This window comes from Salmo salar, chromosome ssa01 (genome assembly GCF_905237065.1).
Source record: "Salmo salar chromosome ssa01, Ssal_v3.1, whole genome shotgun sequence".
Classification (NCBI taxonomy): domain Eukaryota; kingdom Metazoa; phylum Chordata; class Actinopteri; order Salmoniformes; family Salmonidae; genus Salmo; species Salmo salar.
In genome coordinates this window covers 127,901,685-127,925,671 of record NC_059442.1, presented here as the reverse complement: position 1 = coordinate 127,925,671, position 23,987 = coordinate 127,901,685, and the positions used below count along the sequence as shown (strand labels likewise).

Below are 23,987 nucleotides of genomic sequence, written 5' to 3'. Positions count from 1 at the left end.
TACGCTGAATAAAACCTACGCTTATCAAGTCTACTATAATAATACAGTATATTGAGTCTGATTGCTTTGGATGAGAGAACTTCTCAATGTCTATGTGAGCACAGAATCTCTATTCTACCCCATGTTGCTTACAGAGTGTGGAGGATCATGGCGTGATCACAGCCACATATTTGTAGTGCTTATGTTCATTCATGACTCACAGGTATACCATAACTCTCGTTAACATAATTTTTGCACTCAGTTACCATTGCGTGATTAGCTGTGGAGAAGAAAGCATCTAACTCATTTTCAGACTGGCCAGGCAAACAGGGAATAATTGTGATCACTGCTGCTTACTCTGGCCCTAAGTACCCAAAGGGGGAAAACCCACTGAGTGAGCTACAAATTGATCATCCATTTCAGTTCATTCTTACTGCAAAGTTTTACCCTTGTTTGACATTCTACTTCTTGCTTGTTGACTTGACCTCTCTCTGACTGGTTTTGGAATCGCAGTGAAACACACAACTATGCTTTCTGTGTCAGGATAAGCAGCCCCCAGCCGTCAGATATGGTAGAAGCGCTCAAGCAGTAAGGATTCCAACTAACTCCAGAATCACAATTTCTGTTTTAAGACCAATGGCTATAATAAGAAAGTTAGTGTATGGCTGTTACAACTTACAACACATCTTTCCCTTAGGAACTCAGTAGTACAGTACATATGGTCTCAGTGAATGAATGTAGAGTACATACTATGGAGGCCTACATACTTAAGTACATGGTCTCAGTACAGTATGCATGGTTGGTCTCAGTTTGTCTCAGCACTTTTAGGGAGGAAGGCCCTAAAAATGGTCAAAGACTCTAGCCACCCAAGTCATAGATTGTTCTCTCTGGTACCGCACGGCAAGCGATACCGATGCACCAAGTCTGGAACCAACAGGACCCTGAACCGCTTCTACCCCCAAGCCATAAGACTGCTAAATGGTTAGTTAAATAGTTAACCAAATAGCTACCTGGACTATCTGCATTGACCCTTTTTGCAAGTATTTTGACTCATCACATAGGCTGCTGTTACTGTTTATTATCTATCCTGTTGACTAGTCACTTTATTCCTAGTTATATGTACATATCTACCTCAATTACCACGTACCCCTGCACATCGACTCGGTACTGGTACCCCGTGTATTTAGTAAAGTTACCATTACTAATTTTGTATTTATTATTACATGTTATTACCTTTCTGTACTATTATTTTCTTTCACTCTGCATTGTTGGGAAGGGCCCATAAGTAAGCATTGCACTGTTTGTCTAAACTTGTTGTTTACAAAGCATGTGACAAATACAATTTGATTATGATTTAATTTGTCACAGTGTCTCCCAGGGCAGAGCAACAGCCATTGTTATAGGGCTCCTCCTCATTACAGTAACTGAAAACCCTGACCCCCGGCAGGAAAGAACTGTGGTGTGACTGATTGTACTGTATGACATCATCCAGATGCCAACCAGACCAACACCCTCAGGTTCTGCAGTGGATCCAGGCCCAAGCAGCAGCTAGCACTGTCATGGAACAGACGCTGATATGTTTTCCCATAGGGGCCCCTACTGACCAACCCTCTCTCCCTCCCAACTCTCCCATACACACTCCCCTCCTTCCCCGCCCTACTAACCTTCCCATGTACTGTAAACTTCATACGCTTCTTCCCAACACTTCCATAATTGCTCACTAGCCTCCCTCCCTTCCTCCCTGCATTACTCCTCTATCTCCCCCACTGATAAGGTAGCTCTGGTGGTCAGGGTGGGATTGTTAAAATAACACTGACTAGGAAAAAGAGGAATGGAGAGAAAATATACAGGTAACTGCCATAATAAAGGAAACACTTGATGAAATGAGGAATATAAAGTGTTGCTCTCCACTTTCTGGAGGACTGAGTTTTGAAATCAGTGGAATTAGAGTATGATAGCTAAGGAGATGGAGAAAATTCTGGAGTTTGGTTGCAAATATGCAGACGGGTTCAAAAAGAGTGTTGTAGAAGGCTGTTGTATGAATCCCTTTTCTCCGGATTACATCTACAAACTAAGGGCAACCATGGCATCTGTGACAGAGAGGGAGAAGCGTCCATCCATGTATACGGGTAAGCTAGCTACATTTTCAGATATTACGCGTTTCTAATTTTGTCAGAAAGTCGTTTTAATTTCAAGTTAAAGTGTACTGTTCGCTAGCTAACGTTACGTGTATGATCTGTGTAGTTATATTATTCATATCTCAGAGCCATTTGCATTGCTAGTTATAGGCTAATGTTAGCTAGTTAACATTAAACCTGGTTGGTTAGCTACCTGCAGATTCATGCAGGGTAGTAATGTCATGAGTTGGGATTATGGTACATTGTTTAGCTAGCTAGCTACATGTCTAAACAAAAGACTCCACTAATACAAGTAACCATTTCAATAGAATGATGTCATGGCGACAATTCTCGATAGATGTAGCTGGTAAATTCGCTCTGGCTATCTACTCCAATTTCAGAGCACTCTCGTCTGAGTGTGCCAGAGCACAGAATAACTGACAAATTTATGAACGCTCAACACCTGTTGAATATGGCCGGTGTCAGTAAACGTTGGCAAAAAATCATCATGAAATTGTTTCTAGCAGCACAGTTGCAGTCACAAACGCTCTGGATAACATAAAAACAGCCTAACCAGCTCTGCTAGGGTAAGTCAAATGGTCAGAGTGAACTGTTCTCTCATTTGTGTCTGGAAGTAGCTAGCAAGCTAGCCAACGTTAGTCATTTAGCTTGGGTGCTTGACTGCTGTTGTTAGATCAGAACACTCGGATCAACCCACTCCTTGGCCAGAGCGCCCAGTGTGCGCTCTGAACGACAATCTCAATGCTCAGAGTTTACAAACGCCCAGAGCACACTCTGAGCACACTCTGACACTCCAGATTAAATTTACGAACAGACCCGTAGTATAAACCAGCCTTTCGTCTTCAAATCTTTGGTTGTTTAGCCTGTTAGGGCTAGGGGGCAGTATTGACACGGCTGGATAAAAAAACATACCCGATTTAATCTGGTTACCACTCCTACCCAGTAACTAGAATATGCATATACTTATTACATATGGATAGAAAACACCCTAAAGTTTCTAAAACTGTTTGAATGGTGTCTGTGAGTATAACAGAACTCAAATGGCAGGTCAAAACCTGAGAGATTCCTTTACAGGAAGTGGCCTGTCTGACCATTTCTGGAACTTCTTTGCCATCTCTATCTTTTACTAAGGATCTCTGCTCTAACGTGTCACTTCCTATGTCGTCCATAGGCGCTCAGAGCCCGGGAAAAACCTGAATGTCGTCATCCCAGCCCCAGGCTGAAACACATTATCGCCTTTCTCAAGTGGCCGATCAAGGGACTCTGGGCTTAGGCGCGTGACCTGACCGCCCCCGTCTTTGTGATTTTTTCCTCTGTTTGCCGAAAAGGAGATTCCCGGTCGGAATATTATCGCTTTTCTACGAGAAAAATGGCATAAAAATTGATTTTAAACAGCGGTTGACATGCTTCGAAGTACGGTAATGGAATATTTAGAATTTTTTTGTCACGAATTGCGCCATGCGTGCGACCCTTCTTTACCATTTCGGATAGTGTCTGGAACGCACGAACAAAACGCCGCTATTCGGATATAACGATGGATTATTTTGGACCAAACCAACATTTGTTATTGAAGTAGCAGTCCTGGGAGTGCATTCTGACGAAGACAACAAAAGGTAATCAAACTTTTATAATAGTAAATATGATTATGGTGAGTGCTAAACTTGCCGGGTGTCGAAATAGCTAGCCCGTGATGCCTGGGCTATGTACTTAGAATATTGAAAAATGTGCTTTCACCAAAAAGCTATTTTAAAATCGGACATATCGAGTGCATAGAGGAGGTCTGTATCTATAATTCTTAAAATAATTGTTATGCTTTTTGTGAACGTTTATCGTGAGTAATTTAGTAAAATGTTAGCGAATTCCCCGGAAGTTTGTGGGGGGTATGCTAGTTCTGAACGTCACATGCTAATGTAAAAAGCTGGTTTTTGATATAAATATGAACTTGATTGAACAAAACATGCATGTATTGTATAACATAATGTCTTAGGGTTGTCATCTGATGAAGATCATCAAAGGTTAGTGCTGCATTTAGCTGTCTTCTGAGTTTTTGTGACATTATATGCTAGCTTGAAAAATGGGTGTCTGATTATTTCTGGCTTGGTACTCTGCTGACATAATCTAATGTTTTGCTTTCGTTGTAAAGCCTTTTTGAAATCGGACAGTGTGGTTAGATTAACGAGAGTCTTGTCTTTAAATAGCTGTAAAATAGTCATATGTTTGAGAAATTGAAGTAATAGGATTTTTAAGGTTTTGAAAATCGCGCCACAGGCTTCAAGTGGCTGTTACGTAGGTGGGACGAATTCGTCCCGCCTAGCCCAGAGAGGTTAGTACATGGCCTCACATGTGAATCCTTAAATAGATGGGTGGGGCTAAGGGTTTAGAGGGTGTGAACGATGCTGAATGGGTGTAGACAAAGAAGAGCTCTCCAGTAGGTGTACCAAAACATTCAAGGGACATTTTCTCAAAAGTGAGGTTACAAGTTTATCAACTTTCAAAGCAGAATTACTTTTCCATTGTTTCCCAACTGTAGTGTATGATATACCATTTTGTAGCTCTGAGTCTCTACTTTTATCCAATGTAAAAAACACAATTTCTAATTTTGCTACATATGACCGAATCGAGCCGGTCAGTCACATTTCTCTTCCTCATCTGACAACACTAATTATAACTGTATCACATATGCACATAAGACATACCTGTAGAGAGATTCACTTCCAGGTCAGAGAGATCATGTATTAGAGGTCAGAGTTCACAGCCAATTAAAGTGTGTGAAGTGAGCCCAGCGTGAGTCATTATGCAGATGTATGCAAATGTCCTCTAGAGGTGAGACTAAGAAATAAAGAGGTGTCAGACTCTTTGTGACCTGACCTGTCTCTACTCTCTAACGCCAGACCACTGGGTTGATAATGAGAGAACCTATGTCACTGATCAGCCTTATGAACAAAAACACATCCTCATGCACAATAATGAGAGAAACATATAGATTGAAAAGGACAGCACTGTAAAAGGATCATATTCTGTAATTAATTTATTGCCTTAATAACAATGATCCAGCACCCAACTGTTTTTGAAGTGTGACCTGTGAGTGGAGCACATTGGCTATTATTTCATAATGAGAGAAATGCCAGCACCGGCCAGCCAACACACCCTTATGAAAACGCATCATAGACCTATCAATCAACACTGTAATTCCAGGTATGTACAGGGAGGACACAAGCAATTACCAGTGTAATTTAAAGATCCAGATCTCATTAGCTGTATTGACAGACGCGCACACACAGTGTGTCTAAATAAAGGTTACATCCCAGGGAGAAAGAGAGAAACAGAGAGATGGAGAGAAAGAGAGATTGAGAGAGGTGAAGGCTAAATGTTGTTGATGCTGGAGGCGGTGTATGGATCAGGGCCATCAATTGAACAAAGAATGATGGATTAGTCTCATTATGTCCTTATATGGCAGTATCTAGACAGACCATACTAATCAATACACCTGTCATATTCAGCTGGCATCTATTTAGACAGTAGACAGGGGTATGATATGACAAGTGACAGGCATGTTGATGGCCTTCAGAGGAGGAGGAAGTATTATATTAACAGGGTGAGAATTTTGGGAGTGTGTGTGCGTGTGTGAACATACAGTATATGCAGTATGTGTCTAGTAAGGGTGTTACTCTCCTCTGGCTTGTGCCCCCTATCCCCATGGTAACAGGGTCATCACATGATCATGGTGCGGTCGGTCGGTCTGGCCATCTGCTGCTCTGCTCTGGGTATTTCTGGCTGTTGGGACGTGGTGGTGCTGAGTGCTGCTGGTTAAGGCAGTGTGTATGTGGGTGTGTGTGTGTGTGTGTGTGGTGGGGGGGCGTGTTGGTGCTAAGCGCTACTGGTTAGGGCAGTGGAGATGGGGCAGGGGGGGGGGCCTAAGGGGACCGTTTTGGGTTGTAGTGCGGAGGACGGAGGTTTGGATGAGGGCCACTGACTCCTCTCAGACCAGGCACATCAACTCCGTGGAGGGATAAGAGGTATGGGGGAAAGGGGAGGAGGGAGGTCGTGAGCAGATGTTCCCTTTTCCCACTGGGCCCTCCACAGAGCCTTTGTAGAACCACTTTCCCTCTCAATTCTCTGTAAATGAGTGCAGCGTGCTCACTGCTCCGTGGCGAGGGAGAGAGAGTGAGATAGAGAGAGAGAGGCAGGAAAAAGGAGAGAGGGTGGACATATGGAGCTGTTACAGCACAACATGCTGCCTAGCTGGCAGGGTGTCTCTGTCTCTACACCAGGGACTTGGATCTGAGTTGGACAGCCTGCATTTCAGAAACAGACTATTTAGTTACTCCTCCTTCTTCCTTTTTACAACAGCTTCATGTAAACATGTTTCATTGGAAGGGTGTCTCCTCTCTAGCTATAGCTCTGGGAGTGGAACAGTGGCCTACTGCCTGTAACTGCCTCCTTAGTTACTCATCCTCCTCCTCCTTCTTCTTAGTTCCTATTTTTACTCGTCTTGTTGCCACTGAAAACCGTCTATATGCCTGTGCCATCCCATCCATCCAGGGCCGGCCCGCCCATTAGGCGGGACTAGGCGAGGGCGGCATTTTCAGAGCTAAACTTACCAAGAAGCACCTCCAACAACACATAAAACCTCACGTAATTATACTAAAAAAAGAATGACAATTTCTCTCACCCAGTTGCATATGGGCTATTTAGGTGAGCACTGATGCAATATATTTTGCTTGTCCATGCCGAGCACACCTCTCCAGGGTGCTGTTGGAGAGATGCACCGCTGCAGCGCTCCAACAACGGTCCGCCACAAAAATCTTCTAACATAAATCATGTAGCCTACAGCCTATGGTAGAACGAGTGTGGCCTTTTCTATAGCCTACCGGCTGGAGATCAAATTTATGACAATGTTATGATACAGATACTTTTTACCTTATGCACGTTTCTCTTCAAATAGCCAAACCTAAATGGCGCCCAATCAAACACAAGTGCTTCGGTGTTATCCGGTTTGGAGCGAGCAGCCGCACCACGCTTCGCTCCACAGGTAATATTACACTTCACTACAGTACAACGGCTTGATTTGTTTGATCTGAGCAATTCTTCTTAGCTAGCTACATAGCCGTCTTTGTATCAAAGATAATTGTGTAGTTTAGAGTAACTGAGTAATTATCGAGGCTAGCTATCTTCGTCCTCCTAACGTAGTCAACACTGCTAGCTGCTAGCTAGCTAGTCATCACTGCTAGCTAGCCAACTTCTACCGACTAGCAGCACTGCAGAAACGATTACATCGTAACGACTTGATTAGTGTGGTGTTAGTGTTAGTTAGCCAGCTACATAGTTGTCTTTGCTGTCTCTGTATCTAAGATAATTGTGTAGTTTGAGTTTGAGTATTATCGAGGTGAGCCAGCCAGCCGCGACGCGGCGCCAGACTTACTCAACACACCTAGTCATCATTAACCCACTGCCAGCTAGCCAACCGTTACCGACTAGCAGCGCTGTAGATACTAATACTTTACAACAGAACGATTTGACTAGTGCAGTGTTACCTAGCTAGCTACTTAGTTGTCTTTGTCATAGCTTGATAATTGTTAGCTAGCCAGCCATCGAGGTTAGCTAGCCAGCTATTTCCGTCCCCCGCGACGCCATTTTTCCTAACCCAGCCAACTATTACCGACGAGCAGCATTGTTGAAACTAAATACACTACAAGGAACGTCTTGATTAGTGTTATGTTAGCTAGCTAGCTACAAAGTTGCTTTGTATCATGACAAGGTGTAGTAGTGAAACTACCGAGGTTACCTAGCCAGCTACACGTTCAAAGTCAACAACGCAGCCACTGCTAGCTAGCCTACTCCACCAGCCAGCAGTACTGTATCATTTTAGTCAATAAGATTTTTGCAACGTAAGCTTAACTTCCTGAACATTCGAGACGTGTAGTCCACTTGTCATTCCAATCTCCTTTGCATTAGCGTAGCCTCTTCTGTAGCTTGTCTACTATGTGTCTGTCTATCCCTGTTCTCTCTCCTCTGCACAGGCCATACAAACGCTCCACACCGCGTGGCCGCTGCCACTCTAACCTGGTGGTCCCAGCGCGCACGACCCACGTGGAGTTCCAGGTCTCCGGCAGCCTCTGGAACTGCCGGTCTGCGGCCAACAAGGCTGAGTTCATCTCATACCCCTAGAGCATCGAGCCAGCGGGGTGGTGGCACTGGAATCCTCATCTCTCCCAAGTGGACATTCTCTCTTTCTCCCCTGACCCATCTGTCTATCTCCTCATTTGAATTCCATGCTGTCACAGTTACCAGCCCTTTCAAGCTTAACATTATTATCATTTATCGCCCTCCAGGTTCCCTTGGAGAGTTCATCAATGAGCTTGACGCCTTGATAAGTTCCTTTCCTGAGGATGGCTCACCTCTCACAGTTCTGGGTGACTTTAACCTCCCCACGTCTACCTTCGACTCATTCCTCTCTGCCTCCTTCTTTCCACTCCTCTCCTCTTTCGACCTCACCCTCTCACCTTCCCCCCCTACTCACAAGGCAGGCAATACGCTTGACCTCATCTTTACTAGATGCTGTTCTTCCACTAATCTCATTGCAACTCCCCTCCAAGTCTCCGACCACTACCTTGTATCCTTTTCCCTCTCGCTCTCATCCAACACTTCTCACTCTGCCCCTACTCGGATGGTATTGCGCCGTCCCAACCTTCGCTCTCTCTCTCCCGCTACTCTCTCCTCTTCCATCCTATCATCTCTTCCCTCTGCTCAAACCTTCTCCAACCTATCTCCTGATTCTGCCTCCTCAACCCTCCTCTCCTCCCTCTCTGCATCCTTTGATTTCCTCTGTCCCCTATCCTCCAGGCCGGCTCAGTCCTCCCCTCCTGCTCTGTGGCTCGACGACTCACTGCGAGTTCACAGAACAGGGCTCCGGGCAGCCGAGCGGAAATGGAGGAAAACTCGCCTCCCTGCGGACCTGGCATCCTTTCACTCCCTCCTCTCTACATTTTCCTCTTCTGTCTCTGCTGCTAAAGCCACTTTCTACCACTCTAAACTCCAAGCATCTGCCTCTAATCCTAGGAAGCTCTTTGCTACCTTCTCCTCCCTCCTGAATCCTCCTCCCCCTCCCCCCCCCTCCTCCCTCTCTGCGGATGACTTCGTCAACCATTTTGAAAAGAAGGTTGACGACATCCGATCCTCGTTTGCTAAGTCAAACGACACTGCTGGTCCTGCTCACACTGCCCTACCCTGTGCTTTGACCTCTTTCTCCCCTCTCTCTCCAGATGAAATCTCGCGTCTTGTGACGGCCGGCCACCCAACAACCTGCCCACTTGACCCTATCCCCTCCTCTCTTCTCCAGACCAGTTCCGGAGACCTTCTCCCCTACCTCACCTCGCTCATCAACTCATCCTTGACCGCTGGCTACGTCCCTTCCGTCTTCAAGAGAGCGAGAGTTGCACCCCTTCTGAAAAAAACCTACACTCGATCCCTCCGATGTCAACAACTACAGACCAGTATCCCTTCTTTCCTTTCTCTCCAAAACTCTTGAACGCGCCGTCCTTGGCCAGCTCTCTTGCTATCTCTCTCAGAATGACCTTCTTGATCCTAATCAGTCAGGTTTCAAGACTGGGCATTCAACTGAGACTGCTCTTCTCTGTGTCACGGAGGCTCTCCGCACTGCTAAAGCTAACTCTCTCTCCTCTGCTCTCATCCTTCTAGACCTATCTGCTGCCTTTGATACCGTGAACCATCAGATCCTCCTCTCCACCCTCTCCGAGCTGGGCATCTCCGGCGCCGCCCACGCTTGGATTGCGTCCTACCTGACAGGTCGCTCCTACCAGGTGGCGTGGCGAGAATCTGTCTCCGCACCACGTGCTCTCACCACTGGTGTCCCCCAGGGCTCTGTTCTTGGCCCACTCCTATTCTCGCTATACACCAAGTCACTTGGCTCTGTCATATCCTCACATGGTCTCTCATATCATTGCTATGCAGATGACACACAATTAATCTTCTCCTTTCCCCCTTCTGACAACCAGGTGGCGAATCGCATCTCTGCATGTCTGGCAGACATATCAGTGTGGATGACGGATCACCACCTCAAGCTGAACCTCGGCAAGATGGAGCTGCTCTTCCTCCCGGGGAAGGACTGCCCGTTCCATGATCTCGCCATCACGGTTGACAACTCCCTTGTGTCGTCCTCCCAGAGTGCTAAGAGCCTTGGCGTGACCCTGGACAACACCCTGTCGTTCTCCACCAACATCAAGGCGGTGACCCGATCCGGTAGGTTCATGCTCTACAACATTCGCAGAGTACGACCCTGCCTCACACAGGAAGCGGCGCAGGTCCTAATCCAGGCACTTGTCATCTCCCGTCTGGATTATTGCAACTCGCTGTTGGCTGGGCTCCCTACAACTCATCCAGAACGCCGCAGCCCGTCTGGTGTTCAACCTTCCCAAGTTCTCTCACGTCACCCCGCTCCTCCGCTCTCTCCACTGGCTTCCAGTCGAAGCTCGCATCCGCTACAAGACCATGGTGCTTGCCTACGGAGCTGTGAGGGGAACGGCACCTCCGTACCTTCAGGCTCTGATCAGGCCCTACACCCAAACAAGGGCACTCCGTTCATCCACCTCTGGCCTGCTCGCCTCCCTACCTCTGAGGAAGCACAGTTCCCGCTCAGCCCAGTCAAAACTGTTCGCTGCTCTGGCACCCCAATGGTGGAACAAGCTCCCTCACGACGCCAGGACAGCGGAGTCAATCACCACCTTCCGGAGACACCTGAAACCCCACCTCTTCAAGGAATACCTGGGATAGGATAAAGTAATCCTTCTAACCCCCCCCTTAAAAGATTTAGATGCACTATTGTAAAGTGGTTGTTCCACTGGATATTATAAGGTGAATGCACCAATTTGTAAGTCGCTCTGGATAAGAGCGTCTGCTAAATGACTTAAATGTAAATGTAAATGATGTGAATACGACATGTTAACAAACACCATATCCTCAAAACAGGACAGGTCAAAGTAAAATGGACAATATGGAATTAAAAATCAGGCTACTCACAACTGCTGTCCAGGAGTTTCACCCCGTGGGCTAAATTGTCATGATTATCAGTGGTTTCAAGTTTGTATCTGTCAACTTTTGAAGAGATGATTACAGCGAAAAATTCAAAACTTCTGCATTTCCCGCAGTGTAAACACATTGATTCTCATTGCAAATAGGCTCAGTATAACTCCTGATAAAGTTGGGTAGCTGATATGCAGTGCTTACATAGACAAAATGATTAGTCACAGTAAAAAAAGACAAAAAAAGTCAATGCAACTACTTGTTTTACAAACGGTAGGCCTACCAGATGGATGAACATTTGTAAAATTCCACTGCAGGCCAACGCTGCCGGCTACACCCCAGTAAGCACAGACCGACACCAAAGTCTTTTGGATGTATTATTTGGTCCTATCCTGACAAGACTTATGTTCGGGGTCTTTTTGTGCTGCGGACCGGACCTGCCTTAATTTCAACATCTAAAAACCGGACCCAATTTGAATCAATCATAGGACGTCAAGTTTTATTTGTCACATGCACAAGTACAGTGAAATGCTTAACTTTTTATTCTCAGTAATAAAAAAATATAATAATAATAAAACACAAGAAATAAGAAATAAGTGAGGAAACTATATACAGGGTCAGGGCCAAATTTACAATGTGCAGGGATACTGGATTATTGAGGTAGATATGTACATGTAGGCAGGGATTAGGAGGAAGTGACTGGTAGCAGGATAAATAATGAATAAATATAATAATAAACAGTATGGCAGCAGCATAAGTGGTGGGTAGGTGTGTATGTAAGTGTAAGTGTGGGGGTGTTAATGTGAGTGTGTGAGTCTGTGTGTGTGCAAGAGTGTCAGTGTAGGCGTGACAGGGCTGTAAACAGGACTGAAAAGTGACTGGTAGCAGGAATATATAAATACTTATGGTAATATACTAATGGTAATTTATACAACGGGTGGGTCTAATCCTTAATGCGGATTGGTTAAAACCGCATTCTAGTTGGTGTCTATTCCACAAGTTACCACCAGCTAAATCTATGACGTTAAAATGCCTATTTACTCTGTTCCATCTGACTGTGCAATCCACTTCCTCATCAGCCCAGCCAGGTAATTTATAAACGTGATCTCCACTATAAAAAGCATCTAGACATTATGTCATATTTCTTTTAGACTAACATTTAGTTTTCAACAGCCGAGATTTGTATAAACCTTGCTGTCTGTGTCTCCAACATTTTCAACCTTGTTTCAATATTCAAATTCGATCTCCAGCTGTCCCATAGTAATGAACGTGTTGGAAGTCAGGATGAGACAGGCAGGCAGCGTTTCTCAGCCAGTCGAAATCATGAATCAGCTGGCATAATTTTTATGGATATATACAAAGAAATGTCAATTGAAAAAAGGTAAAAAGTGCAGCTAATATGCCGTCTTTCCAGCTTCAGTTTGAAGTGATTGTGTTAGCTGTCTGGCCTAACAACACCCGTGCCAATATATCCTCCAAATACCGGCTTCTCGGGCATTATCCCTTAAATATACATGTAAACAGGAGTAACAGTGACCAGTAGCAGAATAAATAGATAAGATACTAATGGTAATGACAATCAACAATCACTGAACTGCAGAGTAGAGGTAGTAATAAATACAATCAATAATATTTTTAGCGGCAGGGTAGGGGAGAAGCCCAAACATAGATGTATAAGTTTGGTTCAGAATTGGTAGGGTCCGGACTGGCTTTGATTTCAACGTCCACAGACGTCAGGTCTGGACTGGCCTATATTTGGCCCAAACATAGACATCTATGTTTCACAAGTTTGAACAGCACAGTACAGCACAGTACATTACAGTACAGTAGATCACAGTAGAGTACAGTAAAGTATAGTTCAGTACAGTAGAGTACAACTGTACAGCACAGAAGAGTATAATACAGTATAATTTACCCTACTCAAGATGTCATTTCAACTTTGATTCAGAACTGAAAACGAACCTGATTTCAACGTCTGGAAAATACGTATTTTCAAAGTAAGTCCAAAAAATACGTATTTTCAAAATTTCATTCAGAACCTAAAATGAACCTAACTTTATACATCTTTTCAACATCATTTTTACTTACTGGGACTATTCTAGTTTCGGAGGACAAATAAACATCTCGACTAGGGCGGCAGAACAACAGCAAAGGACGGCAAATCAGCTTACAAAATGTTTTTTTGTGACGGATTTGGGCGCGACAGTCGGTCAGATTCGGTAGGCAGTCAGATCTGGCACTGACACCGGGCCTGCATTCATCAGGTGCCAGAGCAGACCCCTCTCCATTGCCATGGTTACCCTGCTGTTTATAACAGTTGGCCTCTGCCACAGATTATACCAGTTTCTAGGTTAGGTATGTCCTGTGAGGCCCAGACGGTTAAAGATGTTACCAAATTTGCTTAAACACGCAATTTAAAACACCATTTAAACCATCTTGATTTATGGGTCTAGAGAAAGATGGGACCCACTGGTGTAGGGTATTCATCTACCAGACTAAGAACACAGACTCGTCTGAAAAATGGGAGCCCATGCGTGAGGCTTCTAATTCAAACTGAATAATACAAAGGATGAAATAAGGGCAGGATAAACTGAGAGATCAGAGAATAGGTATTCAAGAGGGCCGAAGGATAGCATAGTCATTTATATACAAACAAACCCACTAGACCAAGGGGGTCAAACTTATTTCGCCCCGGGGGCCACATTTGGTCTTCAGGTCTGGAGGTCCGCACAGAAAACGGGTTATATTTCTTTGCCGTCAAAATTTGCAGAAAATAGTCCACTATCCATAGTTTAAAAATGTTCGATGCTCCCTGACTGTCCAGTGATTATTAGCGAGCTGGACAGTCAAGAAACTGCATGAATATAGGTCCATTATCATTTCTACACTGCTTTATTTTTACGTTTTTTACTCAAACCACCCGCGGGCTGGATTAGACTCCCCCCGCCGTATGTTTGACATCCCTGCACTAGACTTTATTTTTTTTATTTCACCTTTATTTAACCAGGTAGGCCAGTTGAGAACAAGTTCTCATTTACAACTGCGACCTAGCCAAGATAAAGAAAGCAGTGCGACAAAAACAACAACACAGTTACACATAACTGAGTTGCACAGACTGTTACGCAAAGAGACACCGTCTAGCCTAAATAATAACGGAACACCCACTGGCCATAAGAACCTTGGACCCAAACACACAGAATGCACAAAGCTATACACATTCGCTAAAAACACAAAAACAAGCTCTGCAGAGGTTTGTAAAGCACAAGCCAAATACATACACCAAAGCGAGAGAACTAAAATAGCTGCATGCTGACTGCAGGGTAAAAAGCCATGCACATATTCTGTTTAATAAGGAGTAACCTCGGCTTGCAGAGATTTCAGCTGCTCATGTATGTGATTTATGTATGTGATCACACATATATACACACATAGAAACAGATACACACACACACACACACACACACACACACACACACACACACACACACACACACACACACACACACACACACACACACACACACACACACACACACACACACACACACACACACACACACACACAAATCCACGAGTGAATTGTCCACACACCACTGAATAGATCGCAACAGAACAGAATGAAACTGTCTGGATGAGAATGAATGGAAAGTGACAAGTGTACTGTGGTCACATTGTGTAGTGTTCTGAATGCTGAGTCCTGCCTACTGGTCACCAAGGAGATTAAGGTCAAAGACAAGATTAGAGCTTCAGAGCAGAGGAAAACACCACATAATGAACTTTTCATGATGATTATGATGATAACGACTACCCTAATCAGCAGGCAAGATAGTAAAGCACAATACATGATAACAACTGTGACATTACAATTGTATGATCTGGGGAATTGGTGTGTGTAAAGTAGTTAAGTTGACAGGGGGTATATCATTGAGATGTTTTATAAGCTATTACAGTGTTTCATATACACACTATATGGTACAGTAGCACAGATAGGACATGTGTGTTCTGCTCCTAGACATCTCAGACCTGATGTAAGTGATTATTTTGATCTGAAGCATTAAACATGTAAAAAGTTAAAGTTGATCTGAAATCCCTTTTGAGAGAGAGGGGGGGGGGGGTTAAAAGTTTGCTGGTTGTTTTAATATCACGTTCTGAAAATTTCAATCAGGTGAAAAATGGAAGCAACCATTTGTAATACAGAGTATTTTATAATCTCTGACAAAGGAGAAAGAAACCACTTGCAGTGTTGATGACATCAGCAAAGATGGGTTAGAGCATCATTTTTCATGTTAGTTATGAAATACCTATTAGATCATGCTCCATAGGGGGAAAGATACGTCTTTCTTAGGCCAGGAATAGCATACAGATTGGATCCTTTTGTGTGTGTGTGGTTGTGTGTGTGCGTGGGTGTGTGTGTGTGTGTGTGTGTGTGTCTGTGTTTGTGAGGAGGAGTGTTTGAATGATATTTGCTGATCCATGCCTAATATGAGGACAGGTGGTGCAGAAAACATCTTTAACAAGCATCAACAATGTCCTCCTCCTCTCGTCATATTTTACCCATTCACGAATAACACATTAAACACTCCAAGGTTATGGCTAAATCAGCATGGAATTCCATTGTAAACCTTGGTGAAAACCCTGCAATGTGTAGGTGCTTAAATAAGGTATGTGTATAACAACAATATAATCTGAGTTAATCCTGCCCTGTCAGAGAAGATATTACGCTGCTCAGGGTGACTAAAGACAGGCAGCCATGAAGAGATTATTAAACTGTTGTTCTCCCATCCCCCTGAAATCCCACTATATCTCCTCTCTCTGTCTCTCTCTCTCCCTTTCTCTCCATAGCGCACACCCTCCTGCCTGGCTGCTTGGCTGACTGAGCAAGGACGTGCTCACTCACACCTAGGGTTGCAAACCAGAATTTTGGTATTTTCAAGGATTTTATGTAATCTGTCACAAGACATCTAGTGGCCCTTCTGGGTACTTCAGATTATCACAGGTGTCTGTAATTATCTCTGGCCCTCTGTGTGGACTTCACATGTGAAATATATGAAATAATTAAATAAGATGATTTTAATATAAAAAATAGAATGACAAAGTTTAAAACATTATCCTAAATATAAACCATCAACAGTGTTTAATATGAGGGTTTCAGCATTAAATATTTTTGTATACTTTTATTATGTCAATATGTATTTGTTGTCAATGTTTTGGTGTCAAACTGGTGGCAGTCAATAGTTGGATGAGTTGCAGAGGTAATTGAAAATAATGCCATTGTTAATTGGATGCTTTTTTCATTAATTAGGCCATTTTCTCTTGAACCATATGGTCTATCTACTAGAAACTCATGGACAATACAGACACATATATAACAAATGAATACTATATACCAACACATTTGTTTCAAGTTATTGAAGTATAAATGACTAAAGTTACAATAGATTGCCATAGATTTTCTGTTAATTACCGAAATTGCTGAAGACGATGGCAACTTTAGTAAATGATAAGTAGCTTTGCAACCCTACTCACACCTCAGTGCCTTTGGTTCTCCCTACTACAGCTCCCCTCCCCCCTGCCCTGTCGATATCTGTTGCTTACACTTGTTTAACAAATCTCTGGACAGGCTTAAAACATATCAGGGTAAGCGATCAGATCAGACTATCTGCAGGTATCTGCTAATAATAAAAGTGATAATTTATGATTCGATTTTTATTAGGATCCCCATAGAGCGACAGCTATTCTTTCTGGGGTCTGACACATAACAGCAATTGTAATCACACACAGCGTGCTGTTTATTCTCCTGTTGTAATGAAAAAGAAATTGTGTGTGATTGTGCCAAGCAAGTCTAGCAACGGGCAATTAGTTTCATTTTGTATAGCTCCTTTCAAAAAACTATATGTCAGAGGGCTTGTGATAATTAAACTGAAGACGCAAGCGAAGGTGTGTGTGTTTGTGTGTGCGTGCAAGCACGCACTTTTCCTCCAGGGCCGAGAGTCTACTATTGTTCATTATCACTTTCAACCAGCAGAAGTGGAAACCGCTAGTGTCTAATAAGTTATCATATCTATTTGATTAGTGATGTGCTGCTGACTCACAGTATCACAGCCGCACACTGTGAACCTCAAAGTAGTTTCTTTCGATGTTGGTTTACACTCCAAATCACTTAACATTAGTAAACAGATTTTTGGATAGACTGATCATGTAAGCATGGTTTTTCATCAGGCCTATTGCCTACAATGGGTTGACTTAAATCTGAGAGGGCAACAGTGAGAGTATCCTACTAAATCAATAAACAGACCGATTCTATTTATTGGATCCACACTTACATGCCAGTTCCAGAGTTGAAAATCGGAGCATTCCAAATAAGAGTATTACTGTTCCCTGCCCCATTAGCAGTACTGTGTTAGTAAATAATTCACAGCTGAGCCTGTGTGTGTGTGTGTGTGTGTGTGTGTGTGTGTGTGTGTGTGTGTGTGTGTGTGTGTGTGTATGTGTATGTGTGTGTTTTACCAGCCTTAGGTGGTAATAGGTGGATCACTACTCAGTCCTTATTACATAATGAGCTGCTACCTGGCCCTGGCTGCTCTGTCCAACAGGTAGGTACTGTATGTGGCAAGACAGGTTCCTTAAGAGCATTCAGGCTAATATACTGTATACTAATATACAATACTGTTGTGAATGTGGACGATGTTATCTCCTAAGAATTATTTTGCCTCGTAACAAACATTACACTGCTAAACCCACCTTAAAAATACTTCCATCATGTAATGGAAATGTGTGTGTATGTTTTCATAGGCCACAGATGTGGGGTGTTCGTCTGTTACTCCCCCTTTGATCCAGATGGTGTAAGTGTTTGTTTCCCCAGTGCTCTACCCTACTTTGAGGGCAAGCCCGGGGGACGTCTGTGCTTGTCTCCAACGGGAGAGAGAGAGAAAGGGGGGGATACAGAGTGTGTGAGTGAAAGAGAGACAGAGTGAGACAGAGAGACAGAGAGAGGAGGTGGGAGAGAGGGACGAGGTGATTAAAAGCAAAGGTACCAACACAAACCATTTTTAGCAGTTTTCCCATACACTAGTGCCTCCCAGAGTCAAATATTTCTTAAAGTTTGAATCCTTAATTGAAACAATAAGAAAGTGGACACCCCAGCTCTGTTTTGGTAAAAAGCTGAGAGATGGGCCTGGAGAAATTTAACCACTCTCAAATTCATAGACCGAGCTATGGATGCAAGGATTGATCATCCATGATATCAAAATGATGTATTGAGGCAATATAGAGTTTGTTTACATTTACGTTGTTTACAAACACGCTTATATTTTGGGTTCTGATGGGGTAGGACAGTTGATCTAAGTTCATGAGGCATTTATAAGTTATATTCTTTAAGAATCAATGTAGCAATTAACGATTCTGGATGTAAAATATGGCTCTGGTGTCTCCTAGCATTAGACGTTTATTGCTGTGGGATGTCAGCTAACAGATAACAAGCTTTTGACAGTTTTCGCCCACCTGCTACAGTACATTACTGTATGGTGATAGAACTGAGGTGTTTTAACAAATCACTTGTAATTCACCTAGTTAAAGACATACTGATTGTCTCAAGGGAAAAAACAAACACCGATTTCACACAGTCATACACAGTCTGAGGTAGAATTCTTCACAGTTTCAAAGAGGGACATGTGAATGTTGCATCCCCACATAAAACAGCCTGAGCTGAGTTAAAGTGGAGAGATAAGAAAGAAAGCCAATACTGATTGAATAGGCAGGCGTTAGTTCGATTTTTTCTCTCTCTCTCTCTATTGACTCTTCAGTAGCAGATCACAGAGGATCCATTAGTAGCCACCAGGTTCATTAGAAAGTCATATGTTTCCATGGCAACCAGCTTTTGATTTTCTCTTTCAGAAATTCACTGATTTTAAAATATCAATGTAATTTCTGAGGATATAAAGCTGAGGAATTTGTTATCGGTCGACACTGTCAACAAATATTTGACGTCTAAAATAGGCTAATGTGATCTAATGTGTACCGAGCTCTAAAAACACAATGGAATTGACACATTCCGCACATGCAGGAATTTTTATGTATTTCTAATTTCACAATGGAAAAACTTTGCCCTGAGCCAAGCATATCAACATGTCACACAGCTGCAGTGTTACCCTGATGTACCTAAACCCTCTCTCCTGGCATGAATCAGGAAGAACTTTATAGGTACACTGACATGAAATGCTGCCTATTCTTTGTGACAACCTTAGGGGATGACCTGTTGTACAAAAAAAACACCATGTTCATTGTATTTAGTGGAAGTTGGAGAACAAAGACATTCTGAATGACGACAAGGAAGGAAGCAGCTGTGGCTAAGCTGCCCTGTTTTCGTTAATTATTATCCAGAAAGCTAAAGCGGTCAGAGCATCTCTCTCTAGCCATGGCCAGAGAAAACAGACGTGGCCTTCAGGGTCAGCGGCCGCTGTCTTTGGGACTGCTCTACTTTGTTGTGGTAGCAGTTCTGTACCTCACACTAAATCCAACACAGCCCCCGGGCCAAACTCAATGAAGCCTTTGTGTAAGAGGCTCAGTGCTGTTTAATACAGCATATAGCAAAGACTGGATCGGGCTTACAGGAGCCAAATGCATCTCTGCCCACCTAGCCCCACTTTTCAGACACAAATGTGCTCCCAGCAGCCAAGCATAAAAACTTTGACAAACGTGAGAAATAATACATAATATCAAAATATAATTGCAGGTGCAGCAGGAAGGCCCATTAATGTAGGCTAGGGAACTTCTGTTCACATTGTGAACCCTTTCAAGTCTCTTTTTTCTTATTTATTTACAGCTGAGAGCAGCATAAAATAAACAGCCTAGATGGGAGATCTTGAGATGGGTGACAACACACCAGAGTGACAGCTGGAGTGGTGTTGCGCAACACCTTGGGGACACGGGTGTGGAGGTCAACTAAACAGCATTTCCTTCGCAGCTCTCTTGGCCTCTTTTTCTGAAGGGAAAAAATTAATTAAAAAACCTGACTGACTGACAGACAAAGTGAGCGTCCCTCTGGAAAAATGTGTCACTTAAACACACACTTTGTTCTGCCCCGCATTCCATCTCTTTCTTTCGGACCAAAGCCTTTTAACTCAAACCCTTTCATTGTCATTGTCTGGTCTCTCACTCATGTGGTTTTCAGTCACAGTAGTGTCAGGGGCCAGGGAAATACAGGTGTATGTCATGCCACACTGCTGAACGTAAAGCTAAACTTCAACAGTAACAGAGAGCAGCATGAATATGATTAGTGCCAGCTTCACTTCCAGAGTCCCTCTGTACTTTGTTTAGTACACATATTTTTGTGTAATACAAAAAAAGTTTATGAGAACAAACTACAAAACTCAACTTTTGTTACAAATTGTTATGCTGGGATCAGATGAATCCTAGAGCCCAATAAATTATATAATATTCATAGAACCAACCCAGAGCTAAGCTCCACTGCGGTAGAGCTGGTGTTTTTAATCTAACCACTGACAATACCAGGATTATAATCCTACTCTGCTGGATCAGTACAGTCAGAAACCATTCATTCAAAATCTCACCACAGCAGCTTTACTAACTCACCCTAGAGCCATAAAGGAGAAAATACATATTACACGCATAATGTATACAAAACGACAATAATGCATAATACACAGCAGATACTGCACTATTCACCATGCATGGCTTCCAGAGAGCCCACCTGGACAGCCTCTCACATTAACAATTAAAAGAGGATGAGCAACCTGATCTCTCCAATGGACTAGTCACTAGTGGAGCACAGACAGGGAGAATAAAGCCAAGCCAAGAGGGATAAGGCGCCAGGGTATCATGTGAGGCCATCTTGAGGAGGGGGGGTTGCAGAGAGTGGTGGGTGGTGGCATGGCAACTAAAAAAATCAGTTAGATGGTCTCTCTATTTCCAAATGCACAATTTTAGGAGTCGCTTTCCACAAATAACCAGCAAAACACACCTACTACTGTAACAGGTGCCCAACGCCCAACGGTTAGGCCTTCTCTCCTATTTAAATAAAGGGCTTATCAAGATAGACCAAAAGCTATGGACTATGAAGGGTTTATATGCTATGAAGGGTTTATATTTGGAACATTATAATAGGGAAATAGAGGTATGAGCGTCAAAGGGCAAGGTGAGGCCAAGCAACCAGATGCAGTTTAGCCCAAGCAGTCATCAGAACATAATTATCTGCCTCTTACCCTTTGACACACAGAGAGACCTGAGTTTCGTCTTCAGAGATTATATCCAGCCCATAAACTAAACCCATATTCACTCCCAGTCCGACCTGCTCTGGGTTGGAATTATATTATGAAGCTAGTCAAGAGAAAATGGTACATAATACCTATAGCATCATAACAGTCATTGAATAGCACCCCCTGTAGAATGACAGACAGTGAGCTCTCCTAACAGACTTTCCTGAAACTGAAGTTGCATCGCAGTATTGAATCTATCATCATGAAGTCTTGGTTTACACTATGCCCCAAGGTAAAGAAAGCAGAGAAGATACTTACAACTGATATTGATACATTCAAGTCTTTGTTTTCCACTTAGACCCCAAAAAATGTAAGGCATGCTCTGGGTGTTTTCTTGATGCATTTTTTTGACTGTGTGTTGTGGTGGACTTGTAGATTTAACATACCATGTGTTATAAAAACATTATGAAGATCCAAATGAGCATCACTGAGAGAATGTGGCCTAGTAGGCTGATATAAGTCAAATACTGTACAGACATGTAACAAAAGTTAAACTAGAAAACTGGCACTGGTTGGTTGTCATCAAGTTTCAGGATTTCAACTGTGTCATTCTCATGCTTTTGTTTGGATGGAAATCCCCTAAAGCATAATTTCAGATTTAATTCATGACCAGAAATAAAGTCATTGAGACTATCAAAGGCACTTACATAGCTAAGATACTCACCATGTTTCTTAACAGCCCTTGGGGCCTGTATTTTGTTTCACAGAGAGTTCACAGCAAATTACAGTAGAAGCCTGGGCTACTTTTTGGGCTCCTGGTCAGCTACCAATAGCCAAATGTATCCTCAAGAGACACCTTCATGGTCGGGTAACCTGTAGCTTTGGGCTTTCTGTTAATAAACGACACATTGTACTTGTTGATACATTTAGAAATGAGTCAAAAACACAGATACCAGATTCCAACAACTGCATACTTCAGTCAAAGTAGAAGTACAGATTCTTGACAAGCCTCACCGCGCGCGATGTGATGACAGACCGCTTATTAAACGATGGCTACATGACAGACAGAGGAGCGCGTGTAAAGGGATCTTCTCTTACCTTTATTCCTTGTTGTTGAGTGGTTAACGTCAATTTGGTTTCATCCAACAGTAAAACTTCACAATAAAACTCCTCCTGGGGAGCACAGAAGCAACTCATGTCTTTCTTTTTGCAGGGGGGGATAAAGCAACACTGCACTGACTTAGCGGACTTATGTCAATTCAGTGATAAAATAATGGACTAATGCTGGGACTAAATAAAAGTCAAATTCATCATTGGGTTTTCTTCAATAAAACACTCCTTAGCCAGTCCTTGTATTGTCTATGATCTGCAAAAAAAGACAGAACCATTAAAATTATAGAATGATCAGAATACATTGCATTGAAACGAACCTTTCAAAATAAGGATTAAAGCAGCCTTTAGGCCAATAAACGTCACAATACTGTACAAATGCTTAGAATAAAAATACATAGCAGTTTTATAAGGTTCCCAATAGGCTACACACCTTTGTGATCTATCCAAAATAATTGCGAAACCTTTTGTTTTGGCTTGCAGCTTGTTCTTTCAACAAATCAGCCTCCATTAAATGTTGAGCTTTGGGTACAGTATGTGAAGCCTATTTCTTTATAAACCGTAGTTTATAGTTATTTCATTTTCATGAAAAACTGGATAACTTCCGGACCGCAAGGTTCCTTCCTTTTATTGCGTTCAATAAACACGAGTTATGCGCTCTTCAGTGCCCTCCAGCTCCAATATTCATAGATATGCAAGAAAAATAGCAATTATTTTCAGTGTGATCCGCTTTTTGATCTCCAAGTCTTTAATTTTTATTTGTCTTATATCTGGCAATCCTACTAAAAGTGAAGACAGAGGCTTAGCCTGCACCTGTCCCGTCGGCTTAGAAAAATGAGGCAAAATCTCGCCACTCTTCAGCATTGCAGACAGCCCGTTGCTAAGGAGCGGTGCCCATGTCTCACGACAAAGCTTCCCGACACAAAATGACTCCGCCCTTCTGGACTTTCCACCAATTGAAGCCATACCGACAATTTACATTCATAGATGATACAATCATGCCACCTGTTGGAGATTTGCAAACTGGTCTCCCTGTCTCTGTCTCGGTCTAGGTCTCGGGTCTCTGTATATCAAATCAAATGTTATTTGTTACATGCGCCAAACACAAAAGGTTTAGCCCTTACCGTGAAATGCTTATTTACAAGCCCTTAACCAACAATGCAGTTGTAAGAAAATAGATAAGAAAATAAATACTAAATAAAGTAAAATAAATAAATGAAGTAACACAATAAAATAACAATAATGAGGTTATTTCCAGGGGTTACCGGTACAGAGTCAATGTGCAGGGCCTTTCTCTGACACCGCCTAGTATATAGATCCTGGATGGCAGGAACTTTTTGAAGATCTGGGGACCCATGGCAAATCTTTTCCGTCTCCCGAGGGGGAAAAGGTGTTGTCATGCCCTCTTCACAACTTTCTTGGTGTGTTTGGACCATGATAGTTTGTTGGTGATGTGACACCAAGGAACTTGAAACTCTCAACCATTTGCACTACAGCCCCGTTGATG

The 23,987-nt window shown here is 43.0% G+C and overlaps 1 protein-coding gene across 3 annotated transcripts in view; it reads right to left on the bottom strand.

Moving 5' to 3' along the window:
- LOC106561913 (band 4.1-like protein 4) overlaps positions 1–23,363 on the bottom strand; it is a 98,646-nt gene extending 75,283 nt beyond the window's left edge. For 2 of the 3 annotated variants that reach the window (XM_014126271.2, XM_045688602.1), the window contains exons 1-2: positions 22,914–23,363; positions 22,469–22,736 (exon numbers count right to left, since the gene is read on the bottom strand). In XM_014126271.2, coding sequence (XP_013981746.1) covers positions 22,469–22,567 — 99 coding nt within the window. In that variant the 5' untranslated portion in view covers positions 22,568–22,736; positions 22,914–23,363. Of the gene's footprint in view, positions 1–22,094; positions 22,261–22,468; positions 22,737–22,913 lie in introns of those variants that run through there. The other variant, XM_014126282.2, reaches the window with a different exon arrangement.
- Between the last annotated feature and the right edge of the window lie 624 nt (positions 23,364–23,987).